This window comes from Poecilia reticulata, linkage group LG21, assembly GCF_000633615.1.
Source record: "Poecilia reticulata strain Guanapo linkage group LG21, Guppy_female_1.0+MT, whole genome shotgun sequence".
Lineage (NCBI taxonomy): Eukaryota > Metazoa > Chordata > Actinopteri > Cyprinodontiformes > Poeciliidae > Poecilia > Poecilia reticulata.
In genome coordinates, this window is record NC_024351.1 from 15,004,798 (window position 1) to 15,022,169 (window position 17,372).

General features: G+C 38.6%; 1 protein-coding gene across 7 annotated transcripts in view; it reads left to right on the top strand.

The window, feature by feature from the left end:
• LOC103457732 (triadin) overlaps positions 1-9,963 on the top strand; it is a 16,140-nt gene extending 6,177 nt beyond the window's left edge. The window contains exons 2-7 of one of the 7 annotated variants that reach the window (XM_008398099.2): positions 1,190-1,413; positions 3,748-3,789; positions 7,582-7,605; positions 7,902-7,949; positions 9,069-9,200; positions 9,786-9,963. In XM_008398099.2, the coding sequence (XP_008396321.1) occupies positions 1,190-1,413; positions 3,748-3,789; positions 7,582-7,605; positions 7,902-7,949; positions 9,069-9,200; positions 9,786-9,808 (493 nt within the window). In that variant the 3' untranslated portion in view covers positions 9,809-9,963. Of the gene's footprint in view, positions 1-1,189; positions 1,414-3,747; positions 3,790-7,581; positions 7,606-7,901; positions 7,950-9,068; positions 9,231-9,785 lie in introns of all 7 variants that reach the window. The other 6 variants (XM_008398097.2, XM_017302055.1, XM_008398100.2 and 3 more) reach the window with 6 other exon arrangements.
• Positions 9,964-17,372: the final 7,409 nt, after the last annotated feature.

The window sequence follows — 17,372 nt, forward strand, 5'->3', positions numbered from 1 at the left end:
TATATTTACTGACATTTTACTGAGATGTATATATATATAGTATATGTTAACTTTGGTCAGCAGAAAAGAAAAAAATATTTCAATTTTTTTTTAATTTTTTTTTATTATTATTATTATTTTTTTCATTTATTTTTCTTGTGTAATGTGCTTATTATTGAGCGGCTCTTGAAAAAGAATAGAGAAGAGAAAACCCTTATTGAGGGGGAAATTTAGGAAATGCATCACTGGCTATTATCTCTCAATAATTATGTATTACATAGAGAATTTTCTGCTAGATGTCACCAGAACAGTGTTTTTATCATCTTTCTTGTGCGTGAACTCATCGTAGTAAGAGCAGCTAAGCTAATCTTTTCTTTGCAATCAAAGGTGGAAGCTACAGAATATGCTAATTTGACTCATTTGCCCAGTCAGACTCAGACTGCAGGCATAAATTGGCTTGAACTTTCCGTTAATGTATGTCTATCTTCAGGAACGTTTTCTCCGCTTGCACAGAATCGTCTCCTGATTCTCCAAAATGAGACGGATATAATGGACACTTCAGCTGGACCTCCAGACAGAAGCCCTCGCGCGTGTGACAAAAAAGTAATTATCTCTTTGTAACGACGGATGTACACTATGGGAGTCAAACAAGGAAACAGAAAAACAAATGAAGTGAAGCAGCTCGACACTTGCTGCACGTAAATCGTGTTATCAGAGCCCGTCCCCTCTGCCGCAGGATGATGAGAAGTTTCTTTGGAGAAGTAATTCATCTCGCTCTGTTGATGTAATCTGTCTCCTCTCTCATTATTTTTTCCTCACTCTGATTCATTGTGCCTCCTCATATCGCGCGCACTTGCGTGGATAAACCGAACATATTGTAATGAGTCACCATCATCTGCGTGAATAAACACCTCCTGCACGTTGGCTTGTTAATCATATATTTCAGTTTGCACAGACTGAAGTTGCACAGTTTTGGCTTCGCCGACGTGAATTTATTGTGTGGGACGACTCCAGCGCTACATGATACAGTCTGCTTATGATTCAGCAATACCAAAATATGTTTTTTTTTCTGATCGTTTTGGGTGATCATCAAACTAAAGGACCTTTGATTCCTAATTTAACTCAGGTGTTGCTGACATCATCGCCTTAATATCTGGTTTCAGCTGTATATAAACATTATGACTTTGTGTAAAATGACTTTTTTGGGGGGGGTTTTGTCCTCAGTTTGTCTCCAACTTCCTTCAACGATGAGCGGTCAGACCAGCGGTGGAGAGGCTGGCCCGCCGTCCCGGTCCAATCAGAGGACGTTTTTGGACGACGTCGTTTTAACCTTCAGTTCGCCCATGGCCTGGCTGCTGGTTGTGGCCCTGGTCCTCACATGGTCCGGTGTGGCCATCGTGCTGTTCGATCTGCTTGACTATAAGACCCTAGCAGGTAACAATTTCCTATTTTCAAACACCCAGGAATCTCATACGAGAAGCTTTATGTTCTTATTCTTTTTTAATAATTGTTATAATGCCATCTAAATGGGATTATAATGTGGTTTTAAGATTTTTCTCTTTTTTGGGCCTAATGACAACTTTCATCTTCTCACCCTCGATGTATTTTTTTTTTATTATCTTTTTTGCATTGCAGTCATACATTCATTCTTCACCGATAAACCCGTGAGACATTTTTGAAGACGACTTCAAAAGTGGACGTGCTGTCGCGACCGTCGTCATTTTCACCCTCCTATTTTTATTAAACTCAACTGTAACGTCCGTACTGCTTCACCTGTAGCTGGTTAAAGCAGCAGAATGAAAGGTGTCCCCCCCCTCCCCCCTCATTTCAAGGAGATACTTTGAAAATGACCCTTTTCTCCCTGGGTTTTTTCCCCCCCTCTCACTCACACCTTCAGCTCCACGTTAGCTTTAATTTTTTGCAATTAACACAGCAGCGCAGTAGCTCTTTGTACTACATCCACACACACTTGTAGAAGTGATTCAAAGGGTACCACCCGCTGCTAAGACGTGTTTTAAAACCATAACCACACTTTACGATTAGGGCAAAGAGCTTAAAGTAATGCGATTTGTTTAATAACACAGTCGACACAATTTTCTGGTGCAGAAACTAGGAGTGTTTTTTTTTTTTAATCTTGTCTTCATTTTACAACTTAATTGTACTGAGTGATCACATTTGGTTTTCTGTGATCACGCTTTAATTACTTGATTGCCAGGAGATAATGGGTAAATGAATTTCATCGAGCTTGCAGCTATGTTGGTGAAAGATTGAAGCGAATGTAACAATTAGCATCTCTTCTTTTTACGTCCGCTTTTCTTATGAGATCGTCCGCCCATTGGCTCCATGATGAGGCTCCACTGACGAGTAAAAAATCAAATAAATAAACCGCCCTTTTCCATTATTGCACATTTTGTTGGATTTTTATGTGATTGACCAAGACAAAGCAGTCCGTAGTTGTGACGGGAAGGAAAATAATATATATATATTTTTACATTGGAGAAAAATGGCAGGTCAGAGTTTTAGTGAAGATGTCTCAGATTTCTGCAGCAATATTTGAAAAAGAATCTTTTCAGACGCTCTCTAATGAAATGAATAGGTTTGAACTATTTAACAAATTAAAAATGGGCAAAACTCCTCGGTCTCTAGATGTGCAAAGCTCGCAGAGAAATAACCTCAAAATGTTTTGGCTGTATAGGTGCAGCATGAATCCGATCTAGAAATAATTCACTACAGGGCTCTGAATTTGCCTTCCATTTCATAATTGTGTGCAAGTTTTGTGTTTGGCCATGACATAAAATCCATATAATGGTGTCTGTGATTGTGAGCTTCCATAATGTGAACAAGTTGAAGAGGTTAATAAGTTTATAAAGGACTTTAAATTGTTAAAAAGACACTTTAAGCACCAGATATAAGATCACGCTCAAAGGCACTTATATGTAGATAGGTCAGTAATTTTTTTTTTTTTTTTTGCTTTATGTCACTTAACTGTAGTTTGCTATTCATGATGAGAAATTTCTTATTCAGTCCAGACAATTTTTCACCAAAAAATTGTGCATATGAATTTATGTGAAAACCCACAGTGTGGCTATTTTTACACAGTCAGTGGATCCTTCTGGCTATATTTATAATGCCTCAGGGGTGCTAAACATCAGAAGATGATACACAATGAGGCTGTTTTAATTAGAAACACGATAACATTAACGTTTTGAAAAATACACGGCCGCACTCCTTTATTGCACTTTACCACCATATGGCCATACTACGTTTTATCAGTAATCACGGCGCACTTTAGTTTTCCCTTTTCATTTGTAAAAAAAAATAAAAAAACACATTAATGATACAAAGTGTTCTGTCTGTGTTTTTATCTCCACGATGTTCCCTGCAGTCTATCTCCCAAGTATTTGCAAAATATTAATAAGCTTTGCGAAGTTATCTAGCTGATCTATGTTCCTATGGCAACAACAATCTATGTTTTTTTTCTTCCCTCCGCCCCAAAAAGAAAAAAAAATTGCTGCATATAGTATTTAAAGAGCATCCTTACTAGAATCCCCTCGATTCTAGTAAGGATGCGGCGAATCTTCTGCTGCATAGATTTCTCCGTCCCACCACTGCACCTGTTCATGTACCTGGACAATCCTTCAGTGGAAGGATGCTCCTGTCCCGCACATTCAACAAACCCATCTTTAACTCTTGTCTTCACTTTCCTCTTTCTTCGACCCTCCACCCAATCACTCCCTCCTCATCCTCATGCCATCCCATCACACCAAGACTACACGTCATACTGTGACGACCCCGTGTGTTTATCACCTGGTAAACCAACAACTAAGCCACAGTTTTGACTGCACTAACTGCCCGCAGAGTGCCGCATGCGTGCATGGATGCAAAAGTTTAAAAGTCGGATGCAGTGATCTCCTTCTGCACTGTAAAAAAAAAAAAAAACAGCTCTGATTCACGGTAAGTTGGAGACTTTTTTTTTTTTACACTGTGAGATGTTTTATGTTACTTTGCCTTAACTTCCTCCTTTCAGAGGGTTTGTCAACCACAAACCCTCTGAAAATCGTGCATTGCAGAAATGTAGAGGAAATCAGCAAAATATTTGTAAAAAAAGGACCTAAAATTCATTTGAATAGTTGGATACTACATCTTACGAACATGTTTCAACTTAAACGTTTTCCAAGCTCAGTGTGAAGTATTTATTTACCCTGGATTACATCCTTGAGAGGAGGAGGAGTTTCTCTGTTTTTCTATAAACTCTAAAGTTAGAAGACTAGCTTTAAAAGTAATAAAATAATAATAACACAAAGGTCTAGTAAAGTCAACTATAGACAGTGCCGGCCATGTCCCTGATTTGCTTATGTTATTGATTAAAGATGCTGACTGATCAATTTTCTGAAGCAGATGGGAAAAAAATAGATACACTACAGTTCCATAAAGTATATTGAATATGTTTTTTATAATAGCATAAGTAAGTGAAGTTTATTTATAGAGCACTTTTTAAAAAAATATTAATTGTATAATCAAGTTATCATTTGTCACAGTGCCTTGCTCATTAACATTTTAGGTCAAATAAGCAGTGTTGTTTCCTGTCCTTTATTTTTGAGGCAAATATTTGCAAGTGCTGTGATACTTTTACAATAACCTGGCCTCTGTTTGCAAAATCCATCCACCCATTTTCTTTACATCCTTGTCCCTTGGTGGGGTCGGGAGGGTTGCTGGTGCCTCTCCAGCTAATGTTCCGGGCGAGAGGCGGGGTCACCCTGGACAGGTTGCCAGCAGGGCAACACAGAGACACACAGGACAAACAACCATGCACACACACTCACACCTAGGGGGAATTTGGATAAGCCAGTTAACCTGACAGTCATGTTTTTTGGACTATGGGAGGAAACCGGAGTACCCGGAGAAAACACATGCACACACAGGAAGAACATGCAAACTCCATGCAGAAAGACTGGGGCCGGGAATCGAACCCAGAACCTTCTTGCTGCAAGGCAACAGCTCTACCAACTGCGCCACTGTGCAGCCCCCTGTTTGCAAAATAAAAACACAAAAAACATGGCAGTAAAAACATCATTGGGCACATATGACAACATAGAGAGACGTCTTCATACAAAAGCTAAGATGAATGAATGAATTGCAGAAAAATTGTTGGAGCCTCATGCAAAATCAGGCATGAACATAAATCTGCTTATACCGAACCTTAATCCTTATCTGAAACCTTCAGGCGTGGGTAAAGGTGTCAATAGCTGGTCCCGATTAATGCAAAAAAATAAGATAAATAAATAATAAAGAGATTAATAAAATGTATTTGAGTATAAAAGCAGCAGATGGAGAAGATAAAAACACAAACTGACAAACTACGTCAAAAAGAAAGTAATTTAGAGGAAACGGACAGACTGAATTATGTCATGTAATTAATATCGTATGCCTTTTTTGAACCAGTTGTTTTCATTTATTTCCATTGTCTTCTGGTTTGCTTACAGTTTTTAGCTGCCGGAGCAAAATGTAGAATTTTTCTTTTCTTTTGTTGATACTTCACTGATCTCAAGATTCTTGGCAAACTTCAAAAATCTGAAAGAGGTTTCGCAGAGCAGGAAGAATAAAAGAGAGAGAAAAAAACGCAGAGGAAATCGACTTCAAAGCGAAATGAAATAGATTTCAAAAGATAATAGAGGAAAGTGCCCACGCTTTAAGGAAGCAACGGAGACCAAATGATATCATAGAAAAGGTAATTATCAAACGGAAAGTCTGTCCACTTTAGGACTTTCTGCCTGTGGGTTGAGTGCCAATCAAAGAAATGTTAGAGCATTAATCAGTTGTTTATGAGGCTCCATTAGCCTTTGCAGCTCCCCCACACCGAGAGAGAAACAGGCAGAAAGCAACTTCCATCTGCCACAGGGAAAATTAAAGAGATCCACGGAGATAATTAAAACAATGCATTTAGCACTTTGGAGGCGACACTTATCACAACACGCAGACACAAGTGATGAATCTGCCAATTCACCAGTCCCTGAGAGAAAGATGGAAAAGAACTGCACTGCAGAAATGCTACATGATTACAGCTTTTTAAGCTGTCAGCGGCTTAAAAACGGTTATTTTTACATATCAGCACCAAGTGGGAAAATATTCGTGCCTTTAACTTACGGATTATAGCATTTTAGGACCCAGCCATGGTTACTAATGACAACTGTAATTTTCTGCAGAAAACATTTCATCCTTAAATAATGCAACAATTTATTTTCACACATAAAAATAATGCTTTTGACTGTAATTATTGAAAGGATTTACCTTCCACATACCACAAATTGGATTTTGTTTTTTATTAATATTATCATTACCAGGGAGCAAGCCTAGAAAATACATTAGGCGTAACATTTCTACTGGTTACACACAGGAAAACATTAAATTGTGCCAATCAAATTCTGGTGTTATGAGGAGAAGAGTACTCTGCATGGGAAGATTTAAACGAGGAACACCTGTTGCTCTGGAGAAATTGTGCTGACAGCCACACGCTATGCAGCCTCTTAAATTAACGCAGGTAACAATTCATGTTCTCACAGTTGCATTTGGAAATATTACAAAATGCACCAAGTGCAGTACAGAAGGCCTTTCAAAAACTTTGACCAACTGATGAGAGCTGATTCAAATTACTCTTTAAGAAAATATAAGTACAATATAAATATATATATTACCTTGTTTGATGCCATCCAAAGTTTGTCTGAAAAAAGAAATTGAGAAGAAATTTTCTGTTTGATTTATCTCTGAGGGAGAACATTATGGTCTCCCTGTAAAAATGCATCAATATTTGTCCTTTTTCTTTTGCTGTAGTGAAAACTGTGTATTTCTAAGGTCCAGGTGGCTCATGGATTTGGACATATACACTGCTTTTTTCCCCCCGATTGAAGTCTTGCTTTCTCTCGCTCTCTCAGAGTCTTAATGAACATGTTTCTGTTCAGGTGGCTTCTTAGATTGCTTTGTGTCCACTTGGTGGTGCCTATCGTGCTTGCTGATTCGAAAAAAAACAAAACAATTTCCTGACCAGCCTAAACCAATAAAACTGAAAATCATATAATTACTGTCAACTGGATACATCAAAAAAAAAACCTCTAAAATCATTTGGAGTGACACATTTAAACATTTAAAACCTTTAGTCAACACCATAAATGTAACTTGAATTATGTTTTTTGAAGCATTTTCCCCATGACATTTGCTTATCTCTTGCTGTGCACGTTCAATTTGCCTATAAATGCTAATTCTTGATTGAAACTGGTGAAATACTAATTATTGAACACATTTTCTAATCTTGTTTTCTGATTCTGACAGTAGTAGAGAATCTTGCATGCTCAGAATAAAAGACAGATTACACCAATGTTTAATAGGTTTCCTTTATCCTTTATACAGACCGCTTGTTTTTCTGATTGACAGTTTTTTCAATAAAATATTTGTTCAAAGCAGCATAGTATGTCAGAAGACTAAAATGAGACAAGACTGTGTCATCATTCATCATGTGTACCAATCATTTTGTGGTTAGATTTTCTTTTTTGGTTGCTTGTTGAACTGTAATGGAAAATGTCAGTGAGAGATTGCCTTATATCTGTACAGACAATGTCAGAGACAGAAGACCAGGTAAAACGCTTAACGTTATTTTTGGCATGTGTGTTGTTGCTTTTTCTTGCCGTGGTATTATTCTGCATGCAATCAGCAATTGTGTGTTTGAAAAGATTTGTGTGACTTTTTCTTGTTTTCCAACTTTCGGGAAAAAAAAAAAAAGAACTTTCATTTTTCATTTTGATAAAACATGCTGTGGCCATATTGTATGTTTCTGTACATTTTCTCTCTTTTTTCTGCCTACTTGTTTCTTGCTTTCTCTCTCCACACCAGGCCGCTGTTTTGATTGTCTTTAACTCGTGTCTCCCGCTCAGGGCTCCCTCCTCCTCCTGCCATCGCAAAGAGAGGCTTGAGGGCTCGAGGTGAGGTGAAACACGCTTCATTTGTTAGTGCCGCACGCGACTTATGTAACATTACAGATTACAAGTAAATCTCACACATCTGACTGTGAAAAAAAATTTAAAAAATGATCAAGATCCCAGTCACATTGTGGCATAAAAATTGTTGAGTCTACAGAATATATCATTATATTTTTAAAAATCCAAATAAATTCTTTTAATTTAACGTGAACTAAGTTGTGAGGATGCTTAAGTATTCCTTCCTTCACTGTGACATTAAACATGGATGTTCTCTGCTGGGATACGTCAAGAACGTAGTAAGGAGAGAAGGACTTTAAGGAGGAGAAGTAGACTGTTCTCATGACAAGAAGATTACAACTTCACAACACGCACGGTGGTTTGTAGCGCTTCAAGGGATTTATATTCCATCCTGCTCTACCACTGCACTGGATGAAACCAAAGAGTGCCTCACAAAGCACCTGAAACGCACAATCAGTATGCAGCACAAAGTGCACACAACTCCAAATTGGGTGGTTGCTTAGAGATTGAAGGAAGTTGTGAAATTTTCTAACTGCAGCTCAAATGCAAAAAGTGTGTTTTACTGTCAAAGAGGAGGCCCATTATATTTATGCCTCGCTATAGGGAAGAATTTCCCTCTCAAATGTGCTTCCTTCTTCACTGCAAAGCCAAAACTGATGGTACAGATGCAAAATCCTCCCACATTTAACTGGGAATTTTTTCCAAGAGTGACAAAATATCCAAACGCAGGACAGGATATTGGTACTGGTAGCACTGTGATAGGAAGTTGGACATAAAGTTGGCTGCAAACTAGTGATGTTTGAAAAGTCTTAAAGGTCCCTGAATGTAATGAGGAATAGAGGTGATGGAAAAATGAGCAGATGTAAAAAAAAAAAAAAAGAATTGTTAACATACTGTGCAAAGGCTGCCTGTTAGAAAACTCACTTTGTGTTGCTGATGAGCACCAGTCGATGTGAATCACACATAAAGTTCACACAAAGGCTTTTAAAAAAAATCCACTTCAGAAAAAAGTACCCTCATTGTACAATTAGCTAAAGGTCAAAGTTCACCTTCAGTCATTCAAAATTATCCAACCCCTTTCTCTTAAATTGTATTTTATTTCAGCTGCGCTTCGTTCACTAAAGCCAAGCCCTGCTGGAGTTCACGGTGACATCACGCCTCAGGAGAGCGACGATTGGCTGGAGATGATATGGTCCTTTGCAGCGAGTTTGGTAGCTCCTGATGAGGAAGAGGAAGGTATTCATCAGCTTAATGAAACCTTCACACGTAAGAAAACATCCCTCACACTAATTCACCACCAAAAAAAAAATTATAATAACAATAAGATTTACTAATAATTAATAGTCTGTTTTTTATCATCCCATCTGATAATTTATTAAGCTCATACATTTTCACCCTCATAATTACATGTCTGGAGTTGGAATGAAGATAAATTTAAAGGTTATAGCTCATTATGACACAGAGAAAATACTCTGTAAACATTCTGATTCAAGATTAACATTAAACTATCAGGTTTAATTCTTCAAAAAAAAATTATAGTAATTAACTGCTTGCATGTAGCAGAATTACTGGTTAATTATAACAGGCAGAAGAAAAATTTTATTTAAAGGTGGATATGTTCAAGGCCAACGAGCAAAACAGAAAAAAAGAACATGAGTAATAGTCAATTTATGCATTCAGCTTTTGAGCTATTCCTAGTTGTATTTGTTTATTTATTCTTTTATTTATTTGCATTTAAAGAACAATATTTGTGAAAATTAAAACCGCTGGACGGATTTCATTACATGCATTATTTATGGTTTTTCTCTCACTGTTTTGCAGCTTTCGGTTCAGAAGAACTCTGAGGGAGAGGAGGTGGGACTGAGCAACGATAAGCGTCCAGAAAAGGGGAGGAACTGGAAGGAGGCGGAGGAGAATCATACACATCATTGCATCATAAATTGTATTCTCTGTCTATCCTTAGCTGTCATCTGATCATTAAAAGAATATTACTTTAAAATGTTGTCTTCGATTTCTTTTCTGGAAGAGACTAGCACGATGTTAGTAGTAGTTTTGGTTCAGCATTCTTGCTAAAAAAAAATGAAGATATATAAGAGTGTTCTTTTTACAGTAAGGTTCGTGGCAAACTGGTTTGTAATTTATTCAAAAAGGCTTTTGCTAAGTTTTGACAGTTTCTTTTTTTTTTTTTTTACTTTTAGTCCACGCCATCTCCATTTGCAAATATACACAGAATAAATAAGTGTTTTGAACAGTACAAGAGCTTCTTAATTATATTCAAGTCACGTTTATGTAGCTAAAAACCAAATTCCTAAGTCTTAACTTGTCAACAAAAATATATTCTCTTGAAACTGCAGTTGCAAAGTTTTTGTGTTGCTACTTAAACACTTGGACATAATTTACGGCCCTTCAGGGCTTTTTGTTGTAGAAATACAGAAGCACGCTGTTAGCCATCGTGGCATTAACAAACAGTAACCTATATTTTCCTCCCTCACCCTTCTTCCCTTTCACTCTCCAGACTTTCCATTTATCCTCGCAGCAGGTGGTTTGAGGAGAATGTGACCTATGGCTAAACTGTTCCCATGTCAACTTTAGTCAAATTATGAGGCAACAGAAAAAAAACAGAAGAAAGAAACAGTAACAGGAGGAAGCCTGCATGGAAAGGAGCCAGTCCTTCACAGCGGATCCCTGCAGACTCAGAAACATAAAAATGCTAGGAAAATGGCACGGAGCGCTCTGTAAATACAAAAATATGAAGTCAAAAAGCACTGAAGGTTAAAAATGCCACTTTATTCCTGTTTTATATTTTATTACGTCTTTGTGGTACACTGTGCCTAATGGTTTCACCCTAATTTATTTTTCTGTCACTTGTCATGTGTAGAGTTTTATTTCTTTTCTAATTAGTCACTTTTGCCCATTCCATCTTTTTTATTTTGTTTTTGTATTTTAGGAGTTGTAAACCTTTTTTTCCTCCCAATTATAAAGTAGCAACGTGTCTTGCCCTTGTTATGAAGGTCGTCTTAAAATGTTTTCAGAAACTGAGTGTGCAAGTTTTAATCCATTGTGACTTTTTTTTAAAATAAATTTTAAATTAATTATTAACGCTGACATTTGCATAAATGTCCTTTAGCAGATTGCAGAGAAACTTTGTTGTTTGTGCAGCCATCAACAAACTTCTGATAGGATATTTTATCACTCTTCTTACCAGAAATGGAAAGAGATCATTTAAATTGATTGTTTCCTGGCCTGGTTGAGGCCAGGATGCAGCTTAATGTTGGCAGCACTGAGCTTCCCACAGCCAGTTTTGATGAATGATTGGATTCATTGTTCTGTTTTACACCAAACTGGGCTCATGTTTCAACCTGCTAGCAGTGGATCCGAGGTGAGTCAAAGAATCTTTGAGATATTAATGCAAAGGTACCATCATTATGATGCCTCTACTACCATGATCAACAGTTTGCACTGTAATCTTAGGTTAATTTTTCTCTTTTCATTGTGATTATTTTTTTTTTTCTATCAAGTATTTAGGTTAAATATGTAAAACTTTGTGTTTTATTGCACTTCTAATCAATCTTCTTTTTAGTCGAGGCTGGAAATTTATTCAATAGTGTTTCAATCGCACAATGACCCCAATCGCATATAAAAATTGGTTTTAGAATGGATAAAGGAGGCTAATGTTAAACTACTGGGACGGCCTCCCCAAAGCCTCAACTACAACACTTGAAAATTTATGAACCATGCTTAAGAGCTGGGTCTGTGCCAATAAAACAACCGCTTTAAAGGAGCTCCACCAAGAAGACAGGTCATATATCCAGCTAGAATCATGACAGAAGCTTGTTTATGCTGACGGACAATATTTGTGAAGGGGTCGTATATACATTCCCGCCCCGCAAAGTATAGGCCAGAAGAAAAACCCCACATAGAATTGAAATGTAGGCATCCAACTCTTGATTTTTTTTTTATGTATTAATGTTGTTTATTGCTTCATTCCACCCATGGTTTAATGCCATAGCCTGAAATTATTAAGACCTGCAACGGAAGTAAGAGTTAAGTTAGTTACGAAAAGTAGAAAAGTCAAACCATTGAACTTTTAAAGAAATCCTAATGTGTAATTTTGAACAAAATCTCACGTTTTTCATTAGTTCAAATCAAACGTGGCACTTCAAACCACACTAATATACATATATGTATACATATAGGAGTCTGTTTACCTGAAACTGATGCCCATGGAAACGCCAACATTACAAGTGTCAAGATGGAAAAAGAGGTCCAACAGCCCCTGTTGTAGTTTCATCGCTGCCATCAAAATGTAGATGACAGTTAATCTCATCAGCGAGATAATGTGATGAGGTAAAGGCGGTTAATCTCTAAATAATTGACAAAAAAGTACTGACACACACCGACACACACACACACACACACGCACACGCACACACACACACCTGGTTTGGATTCCCGGCAGTAAAAGCTATGAATAATGGATCTTAGTTTTTCCTGGCCTGAGGGAGAAGCTTTTAAACGTAATTTGTTGCTTTAATTTATTTACACAACCTGGCAACATCAGCCCTGGGGCTGGGTGCATTATACAAAACTGAGCCACACCAGGACGAAACCACACACACACATACACACACACACTTAGGACATGGCGGATGTGACACACACCCATCTGTGCCAGGTATGAGGCATGACCCTGAACTTCCTGTACCTTCGTTGGGTTTCAGAGGCAACTTATTTTCACACGTTTTGGAAGAAAAAACCTTGATGAGAAATGAAGTGATAATGACTCATTATTCCCCGGTTGGCAGCATTTATCGCCAGAAGTTCTCAGTTTTCACTTCTAATCACAGCTCTCACCCAACAGGTCTTGGAGTAACTGTTTTACCAGAGCTTTATTAAAAATATCGCGCGACATTGAGCTTCACGTTCACTGCTAAAGACGGGCTCAAATGCAAAAGTTCAAGTGCAAATTATCACATCGCGAAAGCGGCGAACTGTAGACAACCATTTGCCATGATTGCAATTTGGGAAATTTGTTGTGTGCACTCAAAATGTCAATTCTAAATTGTCAATATATCTGCAGGTTTAGGAGTACACATATTATGTTTTTATCTCTTTAACGATTATTTTTTGTGTTTGTTTCTTCCTCATTTTTTTTAGCTGGTTCAAGGTTTTTGCTTGAGGTTGTTCTTGTGATTCTCGTCATACCCTACTCGTCCTCTACCGCCCTTGCTCCAGCTGCCCCTGCTACTGCCTGCTCTGTATTTCTGGTCAGCTTATCCTGTTTCCACCTGGGATAATGTCCCTGCATCAGTCTGCCTCTGACAGACACCAGACAGAGAGGCTCTCTTCTCTCATACTGGATTCATTCTCTTTTTCTCTGCTCATCTGTTAATATTTGAATATTATAAATAACAAAAACCAAAGGAGAGAACAAAATTATTTTAAAGATACAAGTTTAGGTGAGAAGTAAACAAGGAAACCTCTCCATATTTAAAACGACACACAGAGTTTCACATCAAGGAGGTTTGTGAGGGATTTTAGAAGATCTCGAAAGAGTTTGAAATCAGCATTTTTTTTTCCTGCATGGAGAATAATAAAAGAGCGGAGGACTTTCAAAACAGTCCTTACCAGGCCAAGGTCTGTCTGTGCAAGTTCACTCTGAAAGCAGACTGTTGCAAGCAGAAAGAAGTCTTCAAAAAGCTTTAAAATGCCGTTACAAACCGGAAACGGAAAGAGCCGTGCCCAGATTTGAACAGACCTCCAAAAGCTTCTCACGGCTCAAAGAAAGGACTGAGACAAACTTTCCTCGGAATGATGTCAGAAAATTGGTAGAGAGTTACAAGAAGTTATTTCAGCTAAATGGGATCAGAAGGGCTTTTATTTAATAATTAGAGCTGTGCTAATTGTTGGTATAAAACCTGTAGTTAACTTCAATTAAATTACTGTCTTTTCCGAACAATGCAGACATCAATAAAGGAAGCAATATCTGAACACTTCTTTTGGCAGAATTTATTTATTTTTCTGCTCTCACTGCTCCCACCCTCCACTGCCAAATTCACTCTGAAGAGCTCAATTTGTCCTCTTCCCTTTTCAAAAGCCCACTCCTGTAAGGTTTAGGCTGCTGTGATTGGTAATTTGACAGATCAAATAAACACAATGTGAGGCTGCCTCTCCGACCTTATTTGGAGGAAGGGAAACTATCCGCCACTTTGTTCTGCAAATCTGTTTGATCCTGGCGATGTTAAGGAAAGGGGGGGAAAAAAAGAAAAAGAAAAAAGACGAAGACAGGACTGAGAATGGTGAGAGTTCAGGACGAGAGTATAGTTTCTTTTGATGTGGGTGTTGAACTGTGGAACCTTTGTTTGGAAAAGCTACATCACATCAGAGACAGAATAAAGGCTTTACGCTTAAATCGAACATAAAGCAGAAAAGTCATCATTTGATCTGATTTTCAACCCACACACATCAGCTCCGTTTCAGTGGAAAACCTGTGCAAATTCCTGATTAGGTTACTGAATCCCTCATTATTGGAATTGGTTATGGCCTCATTCAGGTTGAGAAACAACCCATTAAGTCTAGTTTTTAAGCAAGTGGATCTATTATTCTTTGTGCAGCTCCTTTAAGAGATGCTTTAGTTTAAAAACCTAAATACATTAAATGAGCAGCAGGAATGACTATTTATGCCACCTGGATTAGTTTAAGCAAACAAACGCAGATGTGCTAAAACCTTTGAGTTAGATGATATGTGACTTTTTAAGGAACTTATTTAACTTGTTTTTCTTTCATTTAGGTTTCAATAGGCATGTAAGCTCCATGCAGAAAGACCCCAGGCTAGGACTCAAACACATCACCTTCTGGTTGGGTCAACAGTGCTACCAACTGGGCCACTGTGTGTCTAAATTCAAAATATGTCATTACAATTAAAGCATACACTTGAAAATCCAACAGCTAAAACATTCGTGGCTTCACAATTTGTACATCCTTTCTTTAAAATTAAAGCTGACAAGACCCAAACAACTTCTATAAAAGGATACGTTTTGCTCCTACAATACCTGTTTTTGTGCTTAGCTAGGTTAGGCTAATCCTAGCATGTGTACTCATGTTTTTTTTGTTTTTTTTCCCATTCGGATTATTTGTCTAAAAATGTATTTTGGGGTGTGAACCAAATGTTGTTATTGGCATATTAAATGTGTTTACAACAACATAAAGTTTAATAACTAGCCGTTCAGATGATTTATTTGCTGCTCTGTGCCCATATGGGTAGGCAGAGGACTGAAAAACTAGCCGTAGTGGTCCATGTAGGTCGCTAACCTAAAGTCACAGACGGTACATCAGCAACAGGTATGAGTTTAGTCAATGACTGATGCTGCTCATTTTAAAAAAATGGAGTTGGCTCGTGATATTAAGCAAAAAAAATGCTAATTTTAAAAGAGTGCATCAAATCTTAGTCCCCCCCTCCCAGTTTTCTTTTATTGAAGAACACCTATTGTCAGATTATTTACAGGGATATTTCATCTGACTCCTCATCCAGCTCCCTGTATGACAGTGTTTGTCAGAGGAAACGAGCAGGATATTAAATTTGCTGGTGAGGTTTGTCAAACAGAGTGTGGCTTTCTGTCACTGCAGCAGTGAAAGGTAATCTGTTTCTCCATGCAGCTGTCACGATCAAAGGGATCCCACTCCCATGTCTACCACGCACCAAGGCCCACATGGAAAACACGGCACAATGACGCCCCTAGATACACCCCGGCACATTCAGCACACACACACGCGCACACGCAAGCATAAACACAAGCACACACTCAAACCCTGACTCGCGCAAGCCCTGCGACTTACATTTACACACAAATCTTGCCTCCGCTTGATGTTGTGTGCTTCCCTTAAGAAGCTTGGCTCCTGCTGTGAGCACAGCAGTGAAGGAATGGACACAAACACACACTGATGAACACAGAAAAGCTGCAAAGCCCAATCCCACATGAGAGCGAAGCACCAGCTGGAGCTCAAACAGCATTTAAAAGAGAGAAAACAATATTATTTTTGGAATCGTCGTAGTATTTTCTTTCTTACGGTTTTGCATTAGAACTTGTGCGGTTCTGATCGCTTTTAACTTCTTCGTGACGAGCTAAATGAAAACGAGGTTGAGATATTTTGACTCGAATGTGTTTTGTTCATCGTTTCAGTGCTGGATTTCCACTTAAAGACAGCTCATTCGTCCCGTGGAGCGACATCTCACGGCTACATTGTGGAAAACGAAATGTGTCAGTGATCGTCTTCGTGTTCTCTCTGCCTGCTTCTTGCATCCCATGAACTCAGCCATCAGTTCGTGGAAGTGCTGCAGCAGCTTTTGCTGCTACACCTTCACTATGCCAGCCCCCTCTTCCCATCTCTCTCTCCAGGGAATCTGCCCAACCCTCCTTTCATGCTTTAGTCATCCTGCCTGGGCTGCGGCAATGTCCCTCCTGGCTCAGTTTCCGAAACACTCGCATTTAGAACTGTCCTCCTCCTCTTACTCCACCCAGCGTGTCTCACGGTATCACCGCTGGATCCACAAGGATGATGTGTTTGGGTTGTTTTTAATCCAATCCTAACGCTGCTAGAGACCCACAGCATCGGCCTGTCTGAACTGTCACCAACCCAAACCTGCCACATTTATCTTACCAAGCAAACACCAAACCGAACAACTCCAAAGTTATGTCATAGGTCACTCTAAGCCAAACATCCGCACGACGTTGCTTTCCTGACAGAAAGCACCTCAGGGTATCAGGAGCTCCTCGAAACAATCGTTAGTATCACCTGTCTTTGAATTGCTGGAATGCGGTTCAGTTAAAGCAATTAATTGATTGACAAAATTGCTGCGTGTACTTATTTCCAGCCAATCCTTCAGCAGACTGATCGATACTCCAATCGATGCTGCGTCCAGAAAGGTGGATGCTCTGTAGTGACCCTGCGGGGGAGATTTAGTGTCATTGCACATGATATGAATCAAATGTAGCTGTTTGGTTCAGATGCTCCATAAACAAAAGAAAACCTAATTGAAAGCCAACGTGGCGTCGTTGCACTAGGTTGTCAGTCAAAAGCAATATAAGCAAATTATTCTGAGATTGAGATGTCCATATTCTTCTGCGTTCTTCGCTTTTCCCCCCTTCAGCCCCAGTCCACAGTAAGTGAAGAGAAAGGAATGGTATTTAATCAGAGAAAGTGTCACATTAATTCAGACAAATCTAAGCAATCTAGTTTTCTAATAAAGCTGTCATATTTGCATCCGGTGACTTACACTCACCCGCGTCTTGAGATTAATTCCAGTCACAACCTTTTGATTTATGAATGAATAATTCTAATGGGGCGTCTGTCGCTGTGAGCATGTGTGTGTGTGTGTGTGTGTGTGTGTGTGTGTGTGTGTGTGTGTGT